Source organism: Lepidochelys kempii, chromosome 1, assembly GCF_965140265.1.
Source record: "Lepidochelys kempii isolate rLepKem1 chromosome 1, rLepKem1.hap2, whole genome shotgun sequence".
Lineage (NCBI taxonomy): Eukaryota > Metazoa > Chordata > Testudines > Cheloniidae > Lepidochelys > Lepidochelys kempii.
The window spans coordinates 163427231-163453097 of NC_133256.1; the positions used below are offsets into that span (position 1 = coordinate 163427231).

General features: G+C 42.4%; 1 protein-coding gene across 9 annotated transcripts in view; it reads right to left on the reverse strand.

Annotated features, from left to right (window-relative positions):
* Positions 1-25867, reverse strand: part of ITSN1 (intersectin 1) — a 222769-nt gene that overhangs the window by 33260 nt on the left and 163642 nt on the right. For all 9 annotated transcript variants that reach the window (XM_073361581.1, XM_073361573.1, XM_073361520.1 and 6 more), the window contains 5 exons: positions 24326-24492; positions 20524-20569; positions 9067-9188; positions 5289-5406; positions 1082-1273 (listed from right to left, as the gene is read on the reverse strand). In XM_073361581.1, coding sequence (XP_073217682.1) covers positions 1082-1273; positions 5289-5406; positions 9067-9188; positions 20524-20569; positions 24326-24492 — 645 coding nt within the window. The remainder of the gene's footprint in view (positions 1-1081; positions 1274-5288; positions 5407-9066; positions 9189-20523; positions 20570-24325; positions 24493-25867) is intronic.

Sequence of the window (25867 nt, forward strand, 5' to 3'; positions counted from 1 at the left end):
TGCAAAATAAAGTCAATTGCAATAAGGATTACAGCATTATGCAAGGATAGTATCTTTTGCATTGGAAGGAAATTAATTTCTTCTGTCCACAATGTATTACACACTCAACAAGGAACACATGATACAAACAGTATAAGAACTGGAACAAAATACCAATCGGGCATGTGTTAAAGTTCCTTAAACTGATCTAACTCCTTCTGTTCTTTTGTAATAGAAAAAAAACAAGACACAGATAACACTGGACTAGTGAACAATAAAAAAAGATACATAAAGTCTCAGATTTATGGACATTTGGAACAATTTTAATAGCACATGCAGCATTCCTTGATAGTGGGTCTTTTTGCAAGAACAAAATTGCATTGCAGAAATTTTATTTATTCTTTACCTTTAAAAGGCTAAAATACACATTTAAAATTATTTGTAAAACTACTGAAAGCACCTGTGCAAAGGTGGAAAAAATTAGTCTGGTAACTATGAAAGCCACAAAAGGACCCACTATCCTGTGTATTTTTTTTTTTTTTTTTTTGTAATTTTGCTTCTATATCTGTAGATAATTAACTCAAACATTGCGATTACATGCAACTAATGTAAAATGAGGTAAACTGCTCTGCAGTGTGTTCTTCTACTCAGAAGGCAGTAGATGATCATGCTGGAAGTCACATGATCAAGGCTGCATCTCCCATCATCCCTCTGGGCAGTGATATGGGATAGTGGGTCTCTTTGAGGACTTTCAAGCCTGAGTGGGGGATGGACAACATATGATTCCTAGAAAAAGGAGGAAAACAACACATAAGCAAAACAAAACAATGAGCAAAATTCAAGCTAGGAAAATGAGTCAGGCATGTAAACAGCATGATGCAAAAATGATAAAAGGGAACATGCTACAAAGGGGATGGAACTAAAAAAACCAAAACACAAAATAAGGTTTCTTTTATAGAAGGTCTTCAAAGAGACTTTGGCAAATGCAGCAGTGGTCAAGCTTTGAGTTCTGCAAACCAGAGCAGAATCACAGCAATGCTGCATGTTACATTTTAAAATACTACATAAGCAGTAACAGTAAGATAGTAAACAGGTCACTTACATTGCTGGCTTGGGTCCATGTCTGTTGTCAGTTTCACATAATTGGATGGGAAGAGACCCACTTGTCCATTCACTTCTCCTTTCCACCAATCTGGGTCGTCCTTGTTCAGGACGTTTATGATCTGGCCTTTGTTGAATGCCAGTTCATCGTCATTCTGTGCAGTGTAGTCATACATGCCAATTACTTGGCACACTGTAAGATAAATGAACAAATCTATGGCATCGGTAACATTTCAGTAAAATATCACATGTAAGTGTCTTCAAGTTACAATAATGATTACTGCCTGCACTACTTCCCTGGTTAGAAAATACTCAGCAAATAATAAGATGGGTTTACATATTAAGATTGACTTTCAGAAAGTCAAAACTTGTTCTAGGATTAGATATTAGTTTTCTACAGCCATTTAACTTTAGTTTTATGGTTATTCTACCCACAAAAGCTCTACAATGGTTTTATGAGGAGACAAATCAATCTCACATGTTCTGGATCTTCTCTAGCATTACAAAGCCTACTCTCTCAGCTAGAACTGGTCAGCTGACAAATAACTGTGGCATACATAACATTTTCGAACCCCCACTTTTACAAATTTAGGGAATGGACTCTTTCTTCGAAGTATTATAACTTCTCTTTGAAGGGGGAGAAAGCCACCTACTAAACACAGCTCCAGTCAGGAGAAAGCAAGCTGACTGGTGCCAATGCTGCTAGAGATGTTTAGAATATCAGAAATTAGAGACTGGGTGTGGAAGGGGGATTGGGGGAGGGGAAAAAATCAGACAATTTGTTAGGTCATTTAACCCATCCTCTTGCCAGGGCAAAATTGTTGCCTGCAATATATTTTTCTATTTTCTTATCATGGAACTCAGTATGTCTGAGTGGCTCCCAGGACACAATGGCTCCACACAATCACAATAGAAAAGAAAATTAGAAAACTGGCCCAATTCTCCCAAGCCAGGTAGGGCTGTGTTCTCTTTTAAACAAAAGAACAACAACTTATTTCCTTTTCCTTTCTGTTGTGTTCTACGTTCCAAGCAATGGGGCTTCTGGTATTTTCCCCCGCAAAAGATCATTTTGACAGTGTAATGATCTGTGTCAGGAAACAGCTCCATGATATTCAGCATTAATTTCCTCTTTCTTAATTTCCTCCCAGTACTCCGTGATAGCACTTGTACAACTCAAAATAATTCCTGTTTACTTCTCCAGAGACTTGGAGACTGTTATGACTCCTTTTAATTATTGCTTTGCCTATCACGCTAAGGAGGAGTCAGATAACTAATCCAAGCTAATTTCCACATTTGACTACATACAGTGTACACATTTCAGTGCAGAGTTCCTCTAACATTTTTAGATTTTTAGCATTCTGTTTCTTAAGCAGAAAAAATGTAATTTGTCATCCATTGTTATTTGTCCCAACTAATACTGTATCAAGCCAAATAAAGTCTGAATTTGGTCCTATCCCACTACACTTAAGTTTGCTAGTTGAGTTTTAAATATACAGCAGATCCTCAGAGTTATGAGCAATAGAGTTAACGAACTGTCCAGTCGACCACACACCTCATTTGGAACCAGACGTGTACAATCAGGCGGCAGCAGAGACAAAAAAGAAGCAAATACAGTACAGTACCGTGTTAAATGTAAACTACTAAACTCTGAGGTTCTACTGTACCCTCATCTCAGATGGAAAGCCCTAGGAATGATCCCAATTTGCTTGCATTCCTAGCAGTGACAGCAGCTCCAAAACCCACAGACAACTATAAAAGTAGCCTAAAGTAGATGTACCCCTTGTTTCTGTTTAAAAAAAGAGAGAGAGAGAGAGAGAGAGAGAGAGACGTGCAGTTGGCCCAGGGATTATCTTAAACACATTATCTGTTACATGGGTTAGAATCAGAGTCCAGGTTCCTGTCTGGCTGTCTCCACGTCAGCACAAGCTACAAATACCATGGAAGCAGCACACTTAATTGTTTAAAATAAGTAGGAATGCTTGGAAAGAGGTTTCCTAGTATTTCTATAAAATAACCTCTTTACCTGTGGCAAAACAGAAGTGGCACTCACAGGCTATGAAGGGAGTCCTGCTCATTTCTCAAACTAGGAGGACAGTGCTCACATCACGGGTTTCGAAGGGGACAGATATAAAGCAGTGAGAAATTAAGAAAGTCTCAAGGTCCTAATAGACAAAAAGTGTCCATGCAACAGAATTTAAAAAGGTGTCCAAAGTCACACAATTCATGTTATGTTATGATGAACGCACATACACAAACCCAACAACAACAAGTATAGTAGCAGCGCAAGCAGAAAGAGGAAAAAATAGCTACACATCAAACTGTTGTTGGTACCAGCCTCTGATAGTCCTTCCCTTTCAAACTCCAGACATCATGTGCTACTGCACATTTTAAACACCCCTCTCTATGCACTACTCTGGCCACTACTACTCTCCTTTTATGAACATTCTTCTCAGTTCTACTCCCCACAGCCATAAGTGGCTCCTTTGCACAAAAACCCTTCTATATTCGGTTCCACCAGCCCATACCTCCAGACTTCGTCCATAAAGACACCCAATTAGACTGACCACATGCCAAATGAGGACATCATCATTACAAAAGGAAAGACAAGACAGTCTCTTTTCTTCCACACACTCTCCAAAATCAATATAAAGTTGTATTTGATACAATCATGTTTGATGGTGTGTCCAATATTCATGATACCAATAATGAAAGACATTACTAGAATGTTTATGTATTTGTATAGAACATTTTTAGCGCTTGTGAAAGGTTCTAGCTTGTCAGCCCTATAATACAGAAAATACAAGTGCCTCCGCAATGCCTTGCTTGTGTGCCCCACGCCTGAACTGGTGGGAGCTACCTCACCAGTGGTGAGAGGATAGATCAGTCTTCATGCCAGTTGACTTTTTTGTTTCCCTGCTAAGTCTACCAAGAAGAGGGCCATTTAGTGCCACTTGGGATGCAGACTTTTCTGATGTGGCCACCTGCTTTCACCAAAAACTTATTTCATACTTTTCAAATAGGTCTCTGAACATATCAGATGACAGCTTTCAGTCATTCGAGTATTCCATTATAATTTCATGATTTATCTAGTTCCCTAGCATTTAAATACTTAGGACTACTTTTCCTAGACATTTGGAGACAGAAAATCAAGACAGACGGCATGCTTGGTGTGTCAGTGTGTAAGTCCAATGTTTTATACACAGTCAATTAGAAATAGACTCCTTTTCGCTCAAGGGAATGATAATGGTTAGAGAATAGCTCAGGGAAGTACTGTACGAATGTAAGTCCAAGCCAAGTCAACAACAATGGAAGACATTACCATCTGGATATCGTTCAATGGCTTATGTGGAACAAACTGATTGTCTCACTTCAGATCCTAATGGGCAAGTGTCCTTACCACAAAGGTACCACCCAAACTGGCAAACTCAGCAGGACATAAGAATGAGCTATCTTCTCACCCCTAAACCTGGTCCTGCCACAGTTAACATACATTAGTAGGACGGTTTGTTACTGCCTGGGCTGGATCTTTAGTGGACAGCATATTTCAGTCTCTAGGGCTACCAGTCCTGTATCCTTTCATTAGCATTAAAATAAGCAAATATGTATGACAGATATATTCCATGTTAACCCAACTGGTCTTCTTTCCCTAAAGGCATATGATCAAAGTTAGATGAGAAAATACTCTATAGATGAAATAAAGAAATTGTATAGAAATTCATAAGAAAAATGACAGGTTTCAAAGTAACAGCCGTGTTAGTCTGTATTCGCAAAAAGAAAAGGAGTACTTGTGGCACCAGCAGGAGAGAGAGTTTGTGTGCAGGGGGGTGGAGGGTGAGAAAACCTGGATTTGTGCTGGAAATGGCCCAACTTGATGATCACTTTAGATAAGCTATTACCAGCAGGACAGTGGGGTGGGAGGAGGTATTGTTTCATGATCTCTGTGTGTATATAATATCTGCTGCAGTTTCCACGGTATGCATCCGATGAAGTGAGCTGTAGCTCACGAAAGCTCATGCTCAAATAAATTGGTTAGTCTCTAAGGTGCCACAAGTACTCCTTTTCTTTATAAGAAAAATGAAATACTTTAGAAAGGAACTTTGAAACCCAAGTGACTAGTATAACAGTTAATTCCCTAGAAATGTCCAGTTCTAAACTACACAAGTGACACAGATGAACAAATATTTTGAGAACATTACTGCATTACTTACCGGAAGGTAATACTGTTGATTTAGGTGGCTCAGTTGGTGTAGTTTTACTGGTACCAGGACTTAAAAGTTTTACATAGTTAGCAGGGAACCATCCTATCTGTCGTTTTTTCCCTCGTGCCTAATGAGAAAATAATTCTTTTCAGAGGGTTAAGCACATCAACAGACCCCCAGACCAGGCCAGGGTAACTCAGTCTACATTTTAATTTTATATTTGAAGTTACACTGACCACTTTGAAATAGGCTAAATGATTTTAAAGAACATATAGACAGTTGGGTTTTTTTAAGAGCACTGAAACATTCTGATACTCATGTAAGTATCTTTTCTACTTGGCAAACATTGATTTCTCCCACATTGTATTTCTAAAAAGCTAAAATTAGAGTACAGAATCATAGAAATGTAGGATTGGAAAAGACTAAGAAGTTATCAAGTTCAGCCCCCTCACTAAAGCAAGACCAGAGTACCTAGACCATCCCTGACAGCTGTTTGTCCAATCAGTTCTTAAAAACCTCCAGTGATGGGGATTCCACAACCTCCCTTGGAAGTCCATTCCAGAGCTTAACTACCCTTATAGTTAAAAAGGTTTTACTCATATCTAACGTAGTGCTCCCTTGCTGCAGATTAACTCCATTATTTCTTGTCCTACCTTCAGCGGACATGGAGAACAGCAAACTATAGCCGTAGTATTATAAACATACAATACATACACAAACAGTTACCAATTGCTACAAAAATAATGACAAACGCTGTGGAATAGGAAATGCGTTCCACGTTTTTATTCAGACAAGAGCGTAGCAAGATTAAAAAAAAGGACTGGACGTTTATATGGATATCAAGAATCTCCAGCTATAATTAATAACAAATTTTGAAAGGGATATTAAAGTTCATGCTTCAGAGCTTCAACCAATTTAACTAAGGGAAATCAGGATGAGACAATGTGGAGGTCATATCTGCCTACTGCAGGGTTGTCACTCCTTCCTCTGAAATATCTGGTACTGAGCATTATTAATTAGAGACAGAACCCTTAACTAGATGGAACTCAGATCTGATCCAGATCTTGCAATGCCAGTGTTCCTGTCTGCAAAACTGGGCTAGATGTTTCACAGGAACAATCTCAGATTATTTTGTCAATGAACTTCTTCTTTCCAGCTAAGAACCAGAAGAGAAGCTTGGGAAATGGTTTTTAAATCTTTCTGACCAACAACTGTAAAATTGGCAGCTTCTAATTTTAGTGCTAATTCTTTATTTTTAAGATTTGTGTGTGTTTTTTTAGCTATTTACTTTTTGTAGTTGGATGAAGATGTAAGTATTTCTAATATTATACTGAAGTTTGCCTTTTAAAGCATAACAAAAATATCTTAGTTCTAGTGAAAGCAGCCATCTGTGCAGTATTACGTCTTGGATTACCAATTTAACCTAATTTTTTTAGATCTGATTCAAAGTCTGCATAGATTATTAACAGCCAAATAGTCCTGGAAGATCTCCTTAAGCCTAACAGAATATAATGCCTGATTTTATATATATTTATTATATATATATGCATCTCTGTTCTGTTTGGAAAAAACAGTCCTACAGCATTTGATTTTATTTTATCTTTATTGTCACTCTGGCTAATATTTAATCCAGCTCCTTCAGACTGAGCTACAGTGAAGATTCTATTTCTTTTTGATGGACAATTATGAACAAACATTATTTCAAGCCAAAAATCAAACTAAATAGGTTCTTCCGCAGTTTAAAAGAAAAAGTGTCCACTGGAAACATAGCCATGTTTTTAAAAATTGAATTAAAAGTAGTTCGATACTAAACCATCTCCTGAGACCTCCTGCCACTCATGTTTTACAACCATACTTCTGGTTTTTAATGCTTCTCTTTTCCCAGATGCTGCATGAAAGAGCCAGGCAACCAGCACAGGAAACAGACTATAAAATGCTGTCAAAGGAGCAAACTAAACATGCTACAGAAAAAAATAGATTTCCTCCCCCTCCTAATTTCATTCCACTACAGTACTCTTCAGCAGTACTTGTAGCAACAATAGGCAAAACGTTTTCAGATAAAATACTATTAGGTTGCTGGTGTCTCTCTGATGTTGCCAACTTACAGCAAGAATTGTTGCAGTATTAAAAGCTGTGTTAGATGTCCTGCAGCATTGGTTGGGTTATATACAAAGTGTTCTGTAATTTGTGAATCTGACTTCTCATTCAACTACAGGCTTGATTTTATGATGAGAGTCAAGGAGGACATTAATATAGTCCCTGGCAGGCATGGAGTTTTGCAGCATGTATTCACAGCAGTTCCTAAAGCTTTTAAAATTAAATACAAAGTTAAATCTGTTTTAATCCCAATTTAAGCCATTTAATAAAACATTAAAAAAACACCCTAAATGTTAAACCTGTTCTACAGTTAGGTACTATGGGAACTCAAGGTAAAGATGGCTTTTCACACAATAAAAGTCCAATGTTTGTTTCAACATTTACATTGCTTGTTAGTTGCTGATTGTGGTTAGTCTTGCTAAAGGCATCATGTTTTAACTTTTCTATTTTTAAAGTATTTTTTTATTGGCAGCAATAAAACTTGTTTGAACCTTTTACATTATAAATTAAGAGTGATGTAGTAAGCTGCTGAAATTAACTTGTGAGGGGATCTCCCAAAGGGAGAGAGAAGAACCACCAGGAAAGAAATATGCAGGGGAGGAGATGGTAGTGAATATTTAAGGTTTGGATAAACTCAAGCATATGCATTACAAAAACTTATATAATTTTGCTCTTTCGGATAATATTGTCACCACATAGACACAAAAATCAGTTTGATTGCAAAGCGGGCCTGAAAAAAAAATTAGGTTTGTTTTTAAAAAGCACCGAAGTCAAAGTTTCAGAACTGACCTGAAGCAAGTTCTAAAGATTGAAAAACAAAACAAACATACTTGTTGGTTATTTTAATAGTATTAACAATATTAACCATTTTTAAAGCATCTTATCACTTTAAAACTTTCTGACATCCTGTGCTTTTTACTGGCAAAAGTTAATCATTTTTTTTCTTTTTTCATTAAACTGGGCCTTGCAGAGAAGGCTCGTAAAAGTGATAGCCCCCCCTTGTGACAAAACAGTCCCACTGAATGAAGAACTTGAAACAGCGGCCAACTTGAAACTTCCAAAACCAGCTTTAAACATTTCTTTTAATATACACACAAGATATGCTCTCATTTGAGAAAAACTGAGTCAGTTAGTTTAGGTAATATAATGGATCACTTAAGTTTTCTTTTAAATTAAAGTCAAAAGCAATTTTTTTTTAATTTTTCCTAATCACACTTAATTTTGTTACACATAGTGGATAAAAATACGCCTATGTTAAACATTAGGCAACCATACCCTTACTGATTAATTTATTGAGCAGATTAACGGTGAAGAAAGGACAGACAGTGAAGAAATTAACTGACTATCACTCTGAGACCCACTAATCTTTTCAACGGAAAAAAATGACCAGTTTAAATGGTGAGTTTAGACCAAAAGAAATTTAGCAAGACCGGTGGAAGAAATAGAGTTGATTAGCCCCAAATTTGTCCTTTGTATCTTTCTATTACCCATAGCATGGCAAAATGCCTTGCTATTACCTTAGATAATTTTATATTTTATTTTAAAGAACTAATGTGAAGGTGTATGCTTCAAATATTTTGGTTGCATAATAATCTCTCTCCCCCCCCCCGAGGTACTGATCTGTCCATCCTTTGAAAAATAAAGCAAAATATGGATGTGGAATTTTACAAAAACAGTAGTAGTCACTAACTTGGAGCTCTCCCTCCCACCAGCCACCTGGGTTCTTCTTTCTGATGAGTATCAGTTGACCAGGAGCAAGGGTAAGTTGTTCAGGTCCTGTTGCTGTGTAAGAGGCAATAACTTGGGCAATTTCTGTTAAATTGAAAGAGAAAAAAGTTCTATTTACTGTTAATCTGAAAAATGGAACCTGTACCCAAGTTTAGCATGCAATATTTACTGTGCCATATCTCATTAGTACAGTAGGTCCACTATGCACTTCTTGCCATCAAATTGGTTTTACTTTCCATTTATGCTGTGCCACAGATATGGACAGCATTTACCAGATATCAGAGCCTTGCCCCAAAGAGTTCACACATAAGTTAGGAACAAAACGATGTGTGAAGACAATAGTACAGGGTTGGTTGGGGGCAGATTAGGATGAAGATTCTGCAGTCACTTGGGAAGTAGTGTTTATCATGAGGGCCACACACCACTTAAAAAAAAAAAAAGATAGACTGTACTGTTCATGGCTACCAGAAGTAGCACATTTTGAGAAAAAACCCGAAGGAGGAGAGGTTGGAGGTGTTGCAGATAGGAGTCAGAGAGGGAGTTCCAGGTATAGGGATTTACATGAAAGAAACTGTATTGACAACCTCAAGGGTTCAAAAAATGAGTCAAGTCCCCCAAAATCATAAGATTTTAAAGAACAGAGTTTGGGTTCTTTTTTTTGCCTTGTGGGTTTTGAACCTGTACCATTCATATTTTCCAGCTAGAAACTTAAAAAACTGTGAGATCCTCACAATCACATGGCTCCAAGAGCTGAGGCCTATATAAAATACTCAAATATTGTGAGAGTTGGCAACACTGTACACAATGGCAGAAAGAGGAGGTTGATACAGAGAGCAGTAGTATGGGTTAAAGGAGAACTGAGTGGAACAAAAGGATACAAGAGCACAGAGGTATGCTGTGGTGAGTTTTGAAGGCAAGAACAAAGATTAGTTTGATTAAGGAAGGCAACAGATAGCCAACAACAATGAGAGATTGACAATGATGGAAGCATTTTGCAAGGAATGTTTTTGGTGGCACTTATTTGGACAGACTTCTCAGGGGAAGGCATGTTTTCGGGAGGCCAGAGAGAAAGGCTTGCAACAATCAAACCCTGCAAAAATGTTGTCACAATGGAAGCAGACAGGAAATTAACGTTTTGGAAAATAAAACAAGGCAGGATTTAATGACAGGACTCCCGTAAGAGAGAGGGAGGTGGTGCTAAATATTATAACAATTGGGACCCAGTGGTAAACTGAGGATAGTGGAGTTGTCAACAGTGGAAGAGGATTTGAGAGTTTAGTTTTTGACAAGCTAGGTCTTTGACGTGGCTGTGATTGAGTAGCCACCTATGAGCCAAAGGAACTAAGGGGCATTTGTACAGGAGATCTTTTTAGGCCTAATTGGGGTGGAGTAATAGGAGGACTTAGAGCCCCAGATAGCTCACAGATGAATGGTCTCTAATGATGGGAGCTCAGTGGGAAGCTTTTTCCGGGCAGGTTTTGAGCAGGTTTTTTTGTGTGTGTGTTTTGTTCTACAGGCTGGAGACAGAGGCAGTTTTTACTTGGCAATGGCTAGAATGAGTCTGGGAGCTAGCTAGGTGATGTGGTAACTGAGTTAGGCTGAGTAGGTCTCCCAGGAAGTGTACTGAGTTTGCCACTTGTTTGAGATTAAGTATGCCTAGATTAAGACATTTATTTATGGTGCAATATTTTTGTGAGTTTTCAAGAGGCATATTTTGTGTTGTATTATTTGTGACACAGTGTTTGCATGAAAAGCCATCTCTGCACAGACCAGTCTTAGTCTTGGGATGGCCTAACATAACCTGCCCCAGTCACACTGGCATTTGGAGATTCAGCGGAAGAGAAAGACAGCTCCCACAATGACCAAGAAGGGATTAATGAGAGCCTGTGGGCCCAATCAGCCCCTCTCGGTTACACCCTTGCAAGATGTCATGCCTGGAAGGAGGAGATAAAAGAGGAAAAGCTGTGCTCAGTGGTGGCTGACAGAGAGGGACTAGACCTCTTGAGCTAGCCCTGTGAAGGAAAGGCTAGCTGGGGCAAGAGCCTAACCAGAGGTTGCTCGAAACTATTAGCCGATACATATATGTTAGGCATAGTATACACCACATTAATGGGTATTACATGCACAATATTAATATAATACACACACACACACACATCATTAATACCATGTGCTGGGAAGTTATGTTAACTGAACACATTACAATCTCCCCACAATTCTGTTCACCCATATCAAATATCCGACAACACTTTCCAAAGCTGAAGTCAGCTTTGGAATTAAAAACAGGAAGCCTGTCAAAACCAAGATACATGTAGTGGCATGTCCTAGCACAGGTTGGGATGTACCTCTATGCCCAACTGATTTGGGACGTAGTATCCAAAATAGAGGTAAGGAAAGTACAAAACAGAACAAGTTAAGGAACAGATACGAACCTGGGGTTGGATTTTAGTGACACGTAAAAAGTTTTGTAACTTTTAAAATCATACTATAAATACTGCTAGCTGAAAGAGAAAGTTACTCACCTTGCAGTAACTTGTTTCAGAGTAACAGCCGTGTTAGTCTGTATTCGCAAAAAGAAAAGGAGTATTTGTGGCACCTGAGAGACTAACCAATTTATTTGTTAGTCTCTAAGGTGCCACAAGTACTCCTTTTCTTCTTGCAGTAACTGAAGTTCTTCAAGATGTGTGTCCCTATGGGTGCTCCACTCCAGGTGACGGTGCATCCCAGCGCCGTTGATCGGAGATTTTCAGTAGCAGTGCCTGGTCGGGACGCATGTGCTTAGCTGCTGTCTTGCTTTCTCGTTAGAGTCTGCCTGAGCAAGCTTCACGTGCGCCCCAGCCCCCCGCTCCTGTTCCTTCTCTACCGTGGAGAAGTCAGTACAGAACTCCAAAGTAGAGGGGAGGAGGGCGGGGCATGGAGCACCTACAGGGACACACATCTCGAAGAACTTCAGTTACTGCAAGGTGAGTAACTTTCTCTTCTTCTTCAAGTGGTGTCCTTGTGGGTGCTCCACTCCAGGTGAATATGAAGCAGTACCCACTAAGGCTGGTGGGACTTTGGAGTTGCGACAGTGAGTACTGTAGACAGTACTGTATGGCACACTATGGTGTCTGCCGTGGTATCCTGTGTGATAGCATAGTGTTTAGTAAATGTGTGTTCAGAGGACCACGTGGCCACCTTACAGATATCAGGAATAGGTACATTATGGAGGAAAGCAACAGATGTTGACATGGTTCGAGTAGAATGAGTTCTGATGCCTTTGGGCGGTTGAGCATTTTGAATGCAGTAACAGGATCTGATGCAGTCAGAGATCCACTTGGAAAGTCGTTTAGAAACGGCTGCACCCTTTGATTGCTTGGTAGTGGAGACAAATAGGCGGGAGGACTTACAAAATGGTTTAGTCCTGTCTAAATAGAAGGCCAGTGCTCGTCTGACATCGAGGGTGTGCAGCGTTGCCTCGGGTGGAGTCACGTGAGGTTTGGGATAGAATGTAGGTAAGTATATTGGTTGGTTAAGGTGGAAGGTGGATACCACTTTAGGGAGAAATTTAGGGTGGGGTCGCAAGGTTACTGTCTTTGGAGAAGGTTGTGTAGGGAGGGTAGGCCATCAGGGCGCTTATTTCCCCTACCCTCCTTGCTGATGTTATAGCAACCAAGAAGGCTACCTTCATGGACATATGAAGAAGAGATGAAGTAGCTAAGGGCTCGAATCGAGGTTTCATAAGACTGTGAAAAATGAGATTGAGATTCCATGCAGCTGCAGAAGGGTAAATCTCGAGGTAGAGATTTTGTAGGCCCATGAGGAAGTGTTTTATGGTGGGGTGGGCAAAGAGTGAATATCCGTCTAATGAATCATGGAAGGTGGTAAGGGCCGCTAGGTGTACCCTGATGGAGCTGAGCGAGAGTCCGTTCTGTTTTAGTTCTAGGAGGTAGTCCAGGATGTTAGGAAGGGTTGCGATATGGGGTGATAACTGTTTGTTTGAACACCACAGGGAAAACTGCTTCCACTTCTGCAGGTAAGTTTTATGAGTGGAGTCTTTTCTAATATGCAGGAGGACATATCGGACTTGCTCAGAACAGGCTAATTCATGGGTCTGGAACCATGAAGGAACATGCTGTCAGGTGGAGTTTCTGGAGCTGGGGGTGAAGAATTTGTCCGTTGTCCTGGGAAAGGAGATCTGGTCTGTTGGGGAGAGTTCATGGAGGACCATGACTGTCTCGGTCAAGCTGGGGCAATGAGTATGACCTGGGGCTTGTCGTCTCTGATCTTGCGAAGGACCCTATGTATCGGAGGGATTGGTGGAAAGGCATATCGGAGAGAGTTGTTCCACAGGATGAGGAATGAGTCTCCGAGGGATGCAGTCCCGAATCCCGCTCTGGAGCAAAAGAGGTGACATTTGCAATTCTGGGTTGTGGCAAAGAGGTCTATTGACGGGGTGCCCCATTGGGCGAAGAGCTGTTGTAGTATTGTGGGGTGCAATTCCCACTCGTGTTCTCTGAAGAAGTGTCTGCTGAGCGCATCGACAGTAGTGTTGTGACAGCCAGGTATGTATGACGCAACAATTTGTATGCACCAATTCCATAATCGGATGGCTTCCATGCCTAGGGAGTGCGATTGTGCTCCCCTTTGTCTGTTGATGTAAAACATACACGCTATATTGTCCGTTAGGATCCGGATAGATTTGTTCTTTATGAGGGGAAGAAGGTGAAGGCAGGCTTGTCTCACTGCTCTGAGCTCTAGGAGGTTTATGTGTAGACGCGTCTCTGGCACGGACCAGCGGCCTTGTGCCCTGTGTCCCCTCAAATGTGCTCCCCAGCCGATTAGGGAAGCATCTGTGATGAGCATGAGCGTGGGGGATTGCTGTTGGAAGGCAAAGCCCATGCAAAGGTTCTCTGGTCTCGTCCACCATTGCAGGGAAGCTAATACGTTCGCTGGAGGAGTCAGTAGCGTGCAGAGGCTGTGCCTGCTGGGTTTGTAATTTGAGTTGAGCCAACCCTGAAGACATTTCATGTGCAGCCTGGCGTACTTGACCACGAAGGTAGTGGCTGCCATGTGTCCAAGGAGCTGCAGGCAAATTCTTGCCTGTATCCTGGGACAAACAGAGAGCGTACGTGTGAAGTGTAGGATAGTGAGGAATCTGGTGTGTGGTAGTGAGGCTCTGGTTCGAACTGAGTCCAGGTGAGCGCCAATGAATTTGATCTGCTGTGTAGGCATCAGGGTAGATTTTTGGGCGTTTATTTGTAGGCCAAAAGTGTGGAAGAGTGAGATGGTGAAATGGGTAACTTGAAGCGTCTAGGCATATGAGTTGCCCTTGATGAGGCAATTGTCTAGGTAGGGGAAAAGTATAATCCCATGTCTGCAGAGGTGGGCCACGACTATGGCTAGGGTTTTGGAGAATACTCTCGGTCCTGTGAAGAGTCCAAAAGGGAGTACCCTGTATTGGAAATGGTCGTGTCCGATTGTGAAGCATAAGAAGCATCTGTGGGACGGATGAATGGATATGTGAAAATAGGCATCCTGTAAGTCAAGGGCTGTGAACCAGTCCTCTTGTTCCAGCGCAGGTATTATTGTGCCCAGTGTGACCATCTTGAATTTTTGTATGCTTACGAATTTGTTCAGTCGGCATAGGTCTAGAATAGGCCTCCATCCCCCTGTCTTTTTCTGGTCAGAAGGTAGAGCTTGTGTCGGCACAGGTTCCACTTGATCATGGATCACGTTGATGATCCACTTCTATGCGAAGTAGGTGCTTGTGAGAGGGGTCCCTGAAGAGGGATGGGGAAGGGTAGGAGGGTGGGATATAAAAGGGGTGGAGTAGCCGGACTGAACTATTTCTAGGACCCAACGGTCCTGTGTAATCTTCTGCCAGGCACGGTGGAAAGTCTGGAGGCCGTGGCCAAATGGGCAAGTAGGCAGCGGAGTTAAGGAGTGGTCCTGCAGACCCTCAACCAACGCTTCAAATTTGTTGTTTATTTCCCGGAGGGTGAGAAGTAGCTGTTTGCGCTTGGTTTTGTCTGCGCTTAGGAGATCTAGGGCAATTTCTAGGCACGTTGTAGGGTCTGTTCTGAGGCCAGTGACACTGTGGTGTATGTGGCCTCTGGTAAGGTTGATACCGTTGTCTCCTGGGAATTGATGGGTAGATGCCCAGGGTGTGTAGGGTTGCTCTAGAGTCTTCCATGATGTGAAGGACCTTGTCCATTTTGTTTGGAAAAAAGTTTGTCTTTATTGAAGGGGAGGTCCTTCACTTTGGTCTGCAGGTCTTTGGGGATACCTGATGCAGAGAGCCAGGAAGCTCTACACATAACCACAGCAGCTGTGGTAGTATGGACAGCTGTATCCGCCATGTCTAGAGATGCTTGTAGGGCCATTTTGTAAACAAATTGGCCCTCGACAAGGACTGATTTAAAGTCTGCTCTCCTGTCCTCTGGAAAATGTGAAGTAAAGTCAAAGAGTTTATTGTAGTTATCAATGTCATAGCTTGCAAGTAGGGTGGAGTAGTTTGCAATTCTGAATTGCAGAGTGGAGAAGGTATAAACCTTGTGACCCAGGGTGTCAACACATTTGAGGTCCTTGTCTTGCAGGGTGGGCCAGTAGTGTGACTGTTTTGTCCTGTGGGTCGCTGCATCCACTACAAGAGAATTTGGTTGTGGGTGAGAGAATAAAAAGTCTACGTCCTTAGCAAGAACATAATATTTGCGTTCAGCCTTTCTGCAAGTTGGTAAGATAGAGGCGGGGTCTGTCAGAGAGCATCAGCTGGTTCTGGGAGTGTGTCATTTATGGGAAGTGCTATCTTTGAGGGTGCAGAGGGTTGAAGGATTTTGAGGAGTTTGTGTGGTGTCTCCTGGACGTTTTCTAAAAGGTATGTCTTGGCTGAGTGCCACCCTCTTGAAAAGTTCCTGGTACTGTTTCAGGTTGTCCACATTCTGTGGAGGCGGAGGCATGAGGGCTCTGTCTGGAGCTGATGGAGAGTTAGGAGTCAGCGAATCAGGGTATGGTCCCTGGCCCACATCTTCCGAGGGGGGTTCAGGTCCTCTAGAAGTAGATGGAGCTGGAGATGGAGGCACAGAAGGAGCTTGTGGTCTCGTGCAAGAAGCATGAGGTCGAGTGGCAGTAGGAGCTGGCCAAGGGTACCAATGAGGCAAACGCATTGGATAAGAGAAATAAGGTGCAGCCCACGGTGGGGCGAAGTAGGGAAACTGAAGCTGATGGTTGTTCACCGTGGTCTGAGGTGTAAAAGGTTTCGGTGGAGGAGGAGAGGCAGGTGGGGAGAACTCCTGCTGTTGCTGCATATCAGGCTTGCTGTCAGTGAAGGTGGCCAGATCAGGTGGGGACAGTGGCTGGTCAAAGAGTGAGCACTGTGTGTCCAGGAGCGGAGAGTTAGGCTCAGGTGCCACTGAAAGGTCACCTTGACTCAGCAACTGTTGTTGCTGTTCCCTTGGGTCTGAGTGTGCTGCGCGAGGTCTCTGCTCAGAGGCATGCACAGACTTTTGTTTAGCTTTCCCCGGTGCTGCGGGTCTCTTGTGTGCGCCCTGCGGGAGGTCTGCTGCTGCTATGTGAGCAGCAGGCAGGCTCAGTGCCAATGTTCTTGTCGGCACAGGAGCAGAGCGCACTGTTGGCACCAGGTCTATTTTTGGTGCTGAAGAGGCCGGTGCTGAGGAGATCTTCCTTGCACAGGAAGTTGGGTCCCTGGCTCTGCGCTCCGCGAAAGCGGCTGGGATGGTCAGAGGCTCCTGCCTTCGGCGCTAACAGCACTGAGGGTAACGATCTTGCAGGAGACCCTTTACCCTTGTGAAAGTCTCTGCTTGGAGACAGTTGGGCTTCTTGCCTCTCTGCCTGAGAGGGTGAAGCCGTGCTCCCAATAGGTTCAGACCTGGCTGGGGAGCATGAGGGAGAGAGTTTAACAGTGCCCTTCTCCGGAGGCGGCTGCAGGGATTTCCGCATAAGAATAATTTTCAGCCACAGGTCTCTGTCATGACAAGCTCTGGTTTTGAGGCTTGTGCAGTGGAGGTGCTTAGCAGGGACGTGTGTCTCACCTTGGCACTTCATCTAGCGTGAATGTCCATTGGACTTTGGCATAGAGTCCTGACAGGGGAGACACTTTTTAAATCCTGAAGCCCCTGGCATTGTTGAACTTGGAGTGCCAGGGGAGAGTATCTCCACGGGAGACGAGCTTGAGGAAAAAAAGTGGGTTTTTTTTGTTTTTTTTTAAAGTAATTAATTATTCTAAAGGAAGGGAAACAACTGGGATGTTATTAACTACCTATTTCTATATTTTTGTGATTGTTTCCTTCAGAGACCAGGGAAGAGTGTTAGCACTGCCCCGAGTCCTGCCTTCAGCCAAGGACGGTTGAGAAGGAACTGAGGGGGGCACAGGATGTGCGCACAGACTCTAACGAGACCCCGAGACAGCAGCTGAGCACGTGCATCCTGACTAGGCACTGCTTCCAAAGATCTCCGATCAACGGCGCTGGGACGCACCGTCACCTGGAGCGGAGCACCCACAGGGACAGCACTCAGAGAAGAATATGTACTTTTAAAGCACACTTCCTGTGTAAGGTGAATACGCTGCAAGATAACAATTGCTTCCCAGAAGAAGGATGTATGTGTCTCCTTTTCGTATTGTACTCTTTTGTCTTTAGACAATACATTTGGCTAAGTCAGTTATTTGGTCTCTTGAAAATTTTTAAGAGCAAACCATGAGTGCAGTCAACAATTGGCTATACCTTTGAGTCAATAAGCTGCCTGGAAGGAAGGACCAGCTGGGGCTTGAACCTAACTATAGACTTCTAAAATGTCAGAGCCTCCTTGGGACAGGTAAGTAATGGACCTTTTAGTTTCCTTTTGTTCTTCATAACTACTTTGGCTCCCCTTTGTCTTGGGACCTATAGAAGAGTCAGCCAGGGAAAGGCCTAGCTGCTCAGGAAGCAGCCCAGGGATACAGAAGTGGGTCTGAACAGACAGACATCATCTGCTTCGTACAAGGTCACTGGGCTGGAACCCAGAGTAGAGGGTAAAGCTGGGTTTCGCTACCAGCCCACCTAGGGTGAGGTGTGAAGACCACACAGCCAAGGGCTGGGCAGGCCCCAAAAGCCTGAGTTGGACCCAATCTCTCGAATTAGGCTGCCAGACCATCGGCACGTTGGCCTTGGCTTTCCGCAGAAGAAGCAGGCCTAGAAGTGGCCTGGCTGGAGGGTCTAGTCACAGGAAGAGAGAACAGCCCAGAGCCAGAGCTGCTGTCAGCATGGAGTGCCAAAGCAGTAGGAGAGCCCTTACATCATGCCCAGCCATGGAGAGGTGAATCTGCAACTGAGCAGACTCTTCCATGCACATGCACACACTTGCCTATGTGTTTCTGCACAGAACAGCAGGAAATGGTGATTGACTCCTAGATCTATCTCCCCACCAGCAATGGTAACAATGGAAGTTAAGAATGAATGAGGTTATACTGGGGCAGCACATAGATGAAAGAAGTGACACCTGAGGCTAGTCGGCTAGGGAACTCAGAAGAGGACCAGTTGAAGAGAAAGAATCACAGGCGCAGAGCCTTGGAAGGTATGGGGAGAGATTTTCATAAAATAGGAGCAATCAGCTGTGTTGAAGGCAGCAAATAAATTGAGAAATAAAGAATGGAAGAGAAGCCTTGAGATCTGTCCAGAAAGTTTCCTGGTAACCTAAAGTGGAGGTGGTTGAAGGCAGTTTATACGAAATGGAGACACTGTTTAATCCGATTTTGAACTGAATGTTCAGAGTGAAGAGGCAGACTGATGTTGAGGGGCTTGAGGTTGTGGGAAATGATGAAATGTTTAAATGCAGAAGAGTGGCTCACTGAGGATGAGAGAGAGGGACAGTTGAGGTGGGGGCAAGGGAGTCAAAAAGGGATAGAATCAAGGGAGCAGGCTGAAGAATTGGTGGCTGAGAGTAGGACAGACATCAGAATTGGAAGCTGGGCTGAAGGTGCAGCATGTCCAGTGTGCAAGCAGGAGGCTGCAGACAGCATTTTTAAAGTTATCTGGACAATGACAGGATTACAGCTGGAGAAGAACTGATGATAGTTATATGCATTTTACTCTACAAAAGTGAAGTAGTAAAGCTATTACGCAGAAAAGTTGGATATACTGCTATTGGAGAAACTCTGTGGGCCTCTGGATTTTAGCTAAAGCTATTCAGGGGCAAGAGAGCAGGAAGAGAGAAACTAGATGTGGGGTTTATCAAAATTAGTTTTAACTGATAAAACTCAGAAATACCCATCTTCCACTGTAGCAAGCCATAATTATGATATTAATCTACTGTATTATTCTGTACAAGTCTGCTGGAGGGAGCAAAAATTGGCTCTCTCTTCATCTGTCTGCCAGAACATGAGAGTACTTCTATTTTCTTACAAATCACCATTTAAATACAGAAACTGAATTATTTGTTCAGACTAGAGGTTTCAGAATATCCCCTTTCCCACACACAGAGGATTATTGCTACAAGTTCACACAAGTTATGCCATACCTGCAAGTTCAGATTTTCACCTATTACATGGGAGAAGCGGGAAGTTAAAGAGGAGGCTCTTAGAAATCTTTCAGAAAACAAACAAACAGCTCTATTGCATTCTGAATATATTCTTTATTATTTCTGAGTGTTGAATTCTCATGGGAAGAATTCCAACTGAATCAAAAGCCAGCTCAAGAAAGTTAGGCCCCTTTTAGCACAGTGCGTATACAGCTTGAAGACACAACCCTTCTCTGTATAAACACTGACATGTCTGTAATCAGTTTTGTATTGCTTCTGAAAATTCAGAAAATAGCTGTCCCTGTGCCCCCACCCACTACCAGTTTCTGCCAAGAATGCCCAGTCTTCTTGCTGCTCCTTTATTTAGAGAAAGTACTGAAAACATTCAACCATCTCACTAGAATTTTCACTTCCTGTTGGCTGGGCATTTAGAAACACTGAAACCTTCATGCTGACCAACAGACAGGGCCAACCCTCAGTTTTGTGGGCTGCTGGGGGAAGCAAATTGTGCAGGATTCCAGGCAGAATGCCATAATCTGAAGTGGAATGTGTACTTCACCATGTTTATCAGACATGTACATAAAACTGCAGAATCCTCATGGATCAACTGCCCTGTTATATGCACTATCCCCAAGTTATGTGAATTTACATTCACTTTCAGGCAACAGTTTTTTGGCGAGTTTTGTAACCACCTGGTGCTTTGATACTGCCGTGATGGATGCTGTACAAAACCCTAAAGCAGATGCAAATGTTTAAAGAAAGGTAACAACATACTGGGCTATACCTAGGGAAAGAGGGAAGAATAAGAATGAGCAACTTATTAAATTGTTTCAAAGGAGATTTCATTCCTATTTAAGTTTCTTACTCTTTGTTAGAAGCAAATATAACCTTTAGGAGAAATAAAATGTTGCCACACTGCGTAACTCACCAGGTTTCTTCCCTAAACTTCCCGTTTTTCCAGCAGTTCCAGGGACCTTAAAATAAAAAGGCAAATATAAAACTTACACATATTCATATGTTTATTTCTCTTGACTACCAAAATGGCTTTGCTACAGCATTTTCCAAAAGAAGGCTCTGAAGAGTTAGTGACTGTCCTAGAGTGGATCTATCCTTGTAGCAATTCTCAGATGGATTGTCACCCCAAATATTATCTGTAATAGTGAATAATGAATAATTAAAAACAAACATCTTCACTAGTTTAGGAAGGAAAGAGTGTTTTTAGTTTGGAGAATCTGGGAAGGTTTCCAGCTGTGTGACAGATCATGAACCCCATCAATCTAAAGGGAAGATGATAATCTGAGTCAGAGTTCACAGTGGGCGAAATTGCTCCAGCTAAACCAGATAGAGAACCAACCTCTGAAAATCCAAAAATCCTATTGCACATCAGAGTTATGAAAAGTCTGCCCAGAAAAACAGTACTTCTGAATGCTGGTAATATTATTGAAACCTTCACCCCTCTTCTGCTCTCCCCTGCATGCTGCTCTCACTTGTGTTATATCTAACATTAGGCTGTCAGATCCAAGAACAGGACCATGTTTTATTTATTCTTAAAGTGCACTGCATAAATAATGAACAGTGGAGATTAGATTTATCCTTTAATCTACTGCAGTGTTTCCCAAACTTGGGACGCCGCTTGTTCAGAGAAAGCCCCTGGCAGGCTGGGCCGGTTTGTTTACTTGCCGCGTCTGCAGGTTCTGCCGATCGCGGCTCCCACTGGGCACCCTCAACCCAGTGACAACTAGTGGCGTTCTGCTATTTTCTTTGTTGGGCCTGCTGAAGTGAAAAAACAGATTGACAGAGCCAGAAGAGTACCCAGAAGTCACCTACTACAGGACAGGCCCAACAAAGAAAATAACAGAATGCCACCAGCTGTCACCTTCAGCCCCAACTAAAACCTCTCCAGCGCATCATCAAAGATTTACAAGCTATCCTGAAAAATGATCCCTCACTCTCAGATCTTGGGAGACAGACCAGTCCTCACTTACAGACAGCCCCCCAACCTGAAGCAAATACTCTCCAGCAACCACACAACAAAAACACTAACCCAGGAACCTGTCCTTGCAACAAAGCCCAATGCCAACTCTGTCCACATATTTATTCAAGTGATACCATCATAAGACCTAATCACATTAGCCACGCCATCAGGGGCTCATTCACCTGCACATCTACCAATGTGATATATGCCATCACATGCCAGCAATGCCCCTCTGCCATGTACCTTGGCCAAACCGGACAGTCTCTACGCAAAAGAATAAATGGACACAAATCTGACATCAGGAATCATAACATTCAAAAACAGGTAGGAGAACACTTCAACCTCTCTGGCCCCTCAGTAAAAGATTTAAGGGTGGCAATTTTGCAACAGAAAATCTTCAAAAACAGACTCCAGTGAGAAACTGCTGAGCTTGAATTAATATGCAAACTAGATACCATTAACTTGGGTTTGAATAGAGACTGGGAGTGGCTGGGTCATTACATATATTGAATCTATTTTCCTATGTTAAATATCCTCACACCTTCTTGTCAACTGTCTAAATGGGCCATCTTGATTATCACTACAAAAGTTTTTTTCTCCTGCTGATAACAGCTCATCTTAATTAATCAGCCTCTCACAGTTTGTATGGCAACTTCCACCTTCTCTGTACGTGTGTGTGTATATATCTATCTATCTATCTTCTTACTATATGTTCCAGTCTATGCATCCGATGAACTGGGCTGTAGTCCACAAAAGCTTATGCTCTAATAAATTTGTTAGTCTCTAAGGTGCCACAAGTACTCCTGTTCTTATCACAGAAGAGATAACTGTATTTTCTATTTTAATAGAAAAGATGAGTGCCCTTTCAGTATCTACATACTGTACTACTGATAAAAAAGTATCACTCTTCAGTCCTTCCAAAAAGTGAAAAAAGTTAAGTGATGACTACATAAGCACTAATATTCCATATTATATATATATAGCCCACAGAGACAGTAATATCTCATTAACACAGATGTCAAGACTTTAAAAAATGTGCACCAAAAGACAGGCTCCTAAATCCTTATTTAGGCACCTAAATCCAATCCAAATAAGAGTTTAGAAGCCTAAATTTAGACCCCCATTTTTTAAAGTCTTGACCATAATATTTTTATGTTGAAGAGAAGTGCAGTAAGTCAGTAGAATACAGTATATTTCTCATCTTGTTGCAAGAAGGAACTTAAGTGTATACAGACAACCACATAATGACCCAGCTAACACTCACTGATAGATGACAATTGCATTCTCAAATAGATGAGAATGTGCATGAGAAAACATCTCTTAGGTTTAATACAAGATACCATCTCCAGAAAAGAAAAGCGAATCTCCGCCCATGTCCACCCCAGCTAACAATATTGACAAACACATTCCCCCTTTCAGGGCCTACACATGTGGTCGGAGCGCATTCAGTTTCAGAACTTCTGGAATTAAATTGATATGAATCTAACTTCACCAGAATATGGCTATTGGGTAAGATTAGTTTTTCCCCTGGGCTTGTTCCCTTGGGTTCATTATTACAATACCTTGCTTTGGAAAGAAAAGATTAATATTTTATGTTAGGATATTTCCCCTTTTTATATTGTTTCAAGTCATATCTTACTGCCCATTCTCTTTGGTCATAGTACTGTTAACTGGAAAACAGCAATAATTACTCTGATTTGGCTGTACATGATACCATACGGGCCTTTAATAACGGTAAGTGCCAGGGTACTCCAGGTGTTCTTAACCTTTTTCTTTCTGAGGCCCCCCACAACATGCTATAAAAACTCTAGGGGCCAGTGGAGATGGGGGACTTGGGGCTCTCAGCCAGGGTTTGGGGGGTGCCGGAATAGGTGTAGTTTGACTTCTATTTTGGGTAGGCAGGGGCCAGCGGGACTCAAGACAACTCCACACGGTGGGGTTGGGAAGGGAACACCACCTGACTCACCTCAGCAGGCCACCCAGCCTGTCTGGGTGTGGGGCGCAACCAAAAATTATAACTCAAAAGGTCGGGGGCTCAGCTCAAAAAGTTTGAAAACAGCTCAGGTTACAGGCAGGGGGGTAACTAGCGGCTGTGTGTCGGGAGGGCTCCCCTGCAGCCTCTGTTCCCCGAGGGCTCTGACCGCCATGGAGCCGGGTCTGCTCACCCAGGCAGCTCTTACCAGCTGTGTGAGCAAAAGGGGCTGGGAGCTGAGGAGCAGCTTCAACCCCCTGCAGCAGCAGAAGACAAAGCTTTGCGCCTCCAACCTGGCCAGGGCGTGGGGAAACAAGGAGGTGGAGGGGGCTAGAGCTTCCCTGGGGCTGCCCTGCTCTTGCACTGTAGTTTCAGGGGGGAGGACGGTGTAACACCCCTGTAGCCCTCCAACTCTGCCTATGGGCTCAGGGTTTCTGCCCCAGGGGGAGCACCGGGACTCAAAATGCAGCCATGCTGCTCCCAGCTTCAGCCCTACATGGAGTGCTGTGGCTCAGGCTCTGGGTTTTAGCCACAGGGCCCCGTGGCCCTCCTGAAATGGTTTGTGAACCCCCTGTTGAGAACCTCTGGGGTACTCCATGGTAGTTTATACAGGAATATCTCTTTCAAATTTCACCGTAACAATGCTTTTTTCATGTCCAATAAAGTTGTAAGATAAAAAACCCTCCATATGATTCACTGACTTGAAATCATCAAATGAACATTATAAAGTGGACAAATGAGACACAAAAAGGATAGACTTTGTAATGTTTCATATCTCTTTACCTCAGAATCTTTCAGTCTCACATAATTAGAAGGAAAGACTCCAGATTTGTCACCCAATGTTCCTGTCCACCAGTCACCGTCTTTTTTTGTCACAAGAATCATATCTCCTTGTTGAAAGATTAAGTCTCCTTGTTCCGAACTCTCATATGTGTACATGGCAATATATTCTGGAGGAGAAGTTGTTCAAAAAAAATGGGAAATGCTTGATGAATCAAAGTATAATTTTCAAAAAGTCTATCTTTATGAAGGTAACACCATATGACCTGTCCAAAGGTTAGATATTCATAGCTTTCTGCTCTATTGCTTCTGTATAGGCAACACCTCACTCCAAAACGTTTTCCCTTCCTTCACAAATGAGGTTTAATATTTAAATTTCTAAATTAGATCTTCTTCAAGACTACTTAAAATTCTTTAAAGCCTTCTATTCTTTAAAAAAAAATCCTGTTATGGATGAAGTTATTTTTGGTAAACCTCTAACATGACCTAAGTATATACTATTTTTTTTTAGTTAAAAAAACAAAACAAAAACCTCCACCCAAACTTGTTCTTCGAGATGTGCTTCACATGTCCATTCCACTTTAGAGGTGCGTATATGTTTGCCAGTGCGCCGAAGCTGGAGAATTGTTTCCCATAGTGGTCCCAATCAGGGCAGAGCATGCACTCTCTGAACATTCATGTTGCTAGCCAAAAGTATACAGGGGTGGAGCCACCCAACCCCTCTCAATTACTTCACTCCGGAAGCCAGTACTTGCTGTGACTCTGATATAGAAGGGAAAGAGGGTGGGTTGTGGAATGGACATGTGCAACACATCTTGAAGAACAGCTACTGAACAGGTAATGCAACCCTTTTTTCTTCTTCGATTGCTTGCACTTGTCCATTCCACTTTAGGTGACCCACATGCAGTTCTAGATGGAATAGGAGATCGGACTGCAACACCATGCTCCTAAATCTAGCCTCAAGGTTTGAGGCTTGGAAGGGAGCATAATGTGTGATGAACATATGTATAGATGACCAAGGTGCAGTCCTGCAAATTTTACTGATGGGAACGTGACCCAAGAAAGCAGCCAATGCTGCTTGTGTTCTCATAGAGTATGCTAAAATTCTGAGGGGTGGAACCTCAGAAATATCATAGCACAGATGAATAGAGGAGATCCAGGAAGAAATCCTCTGCGAAGTGACAAGTTGCCCCCTCATCCTGTCAGCAAAGGAGACAAATACTTGAGGAGATATTCTAAACAGGTAAAAGGCTAACACACCCTATGGAAGTCCCAAGAATGGAGTTTTTCCTCATCTTAGAGAGTGAGGTTTTAGGAAAAAAGGTTAGTAAGTATATAAGCTTATTTAGAATTCAACACCACTTTTGTGAGAAATTTGGGGTGTGACACATGTTAACTTTCATAAAGATAAACATAAAAGGAGCAACAGCCAGCAAAGCCTGAAATTCTGTTACCCTCTTGGTCGAAAGTAATAGCCACCAAGAACACTACCTTAATTCAGAGATGAGAAAACAAATCACATAGTTATAGGTTCAAAAGGAGGCC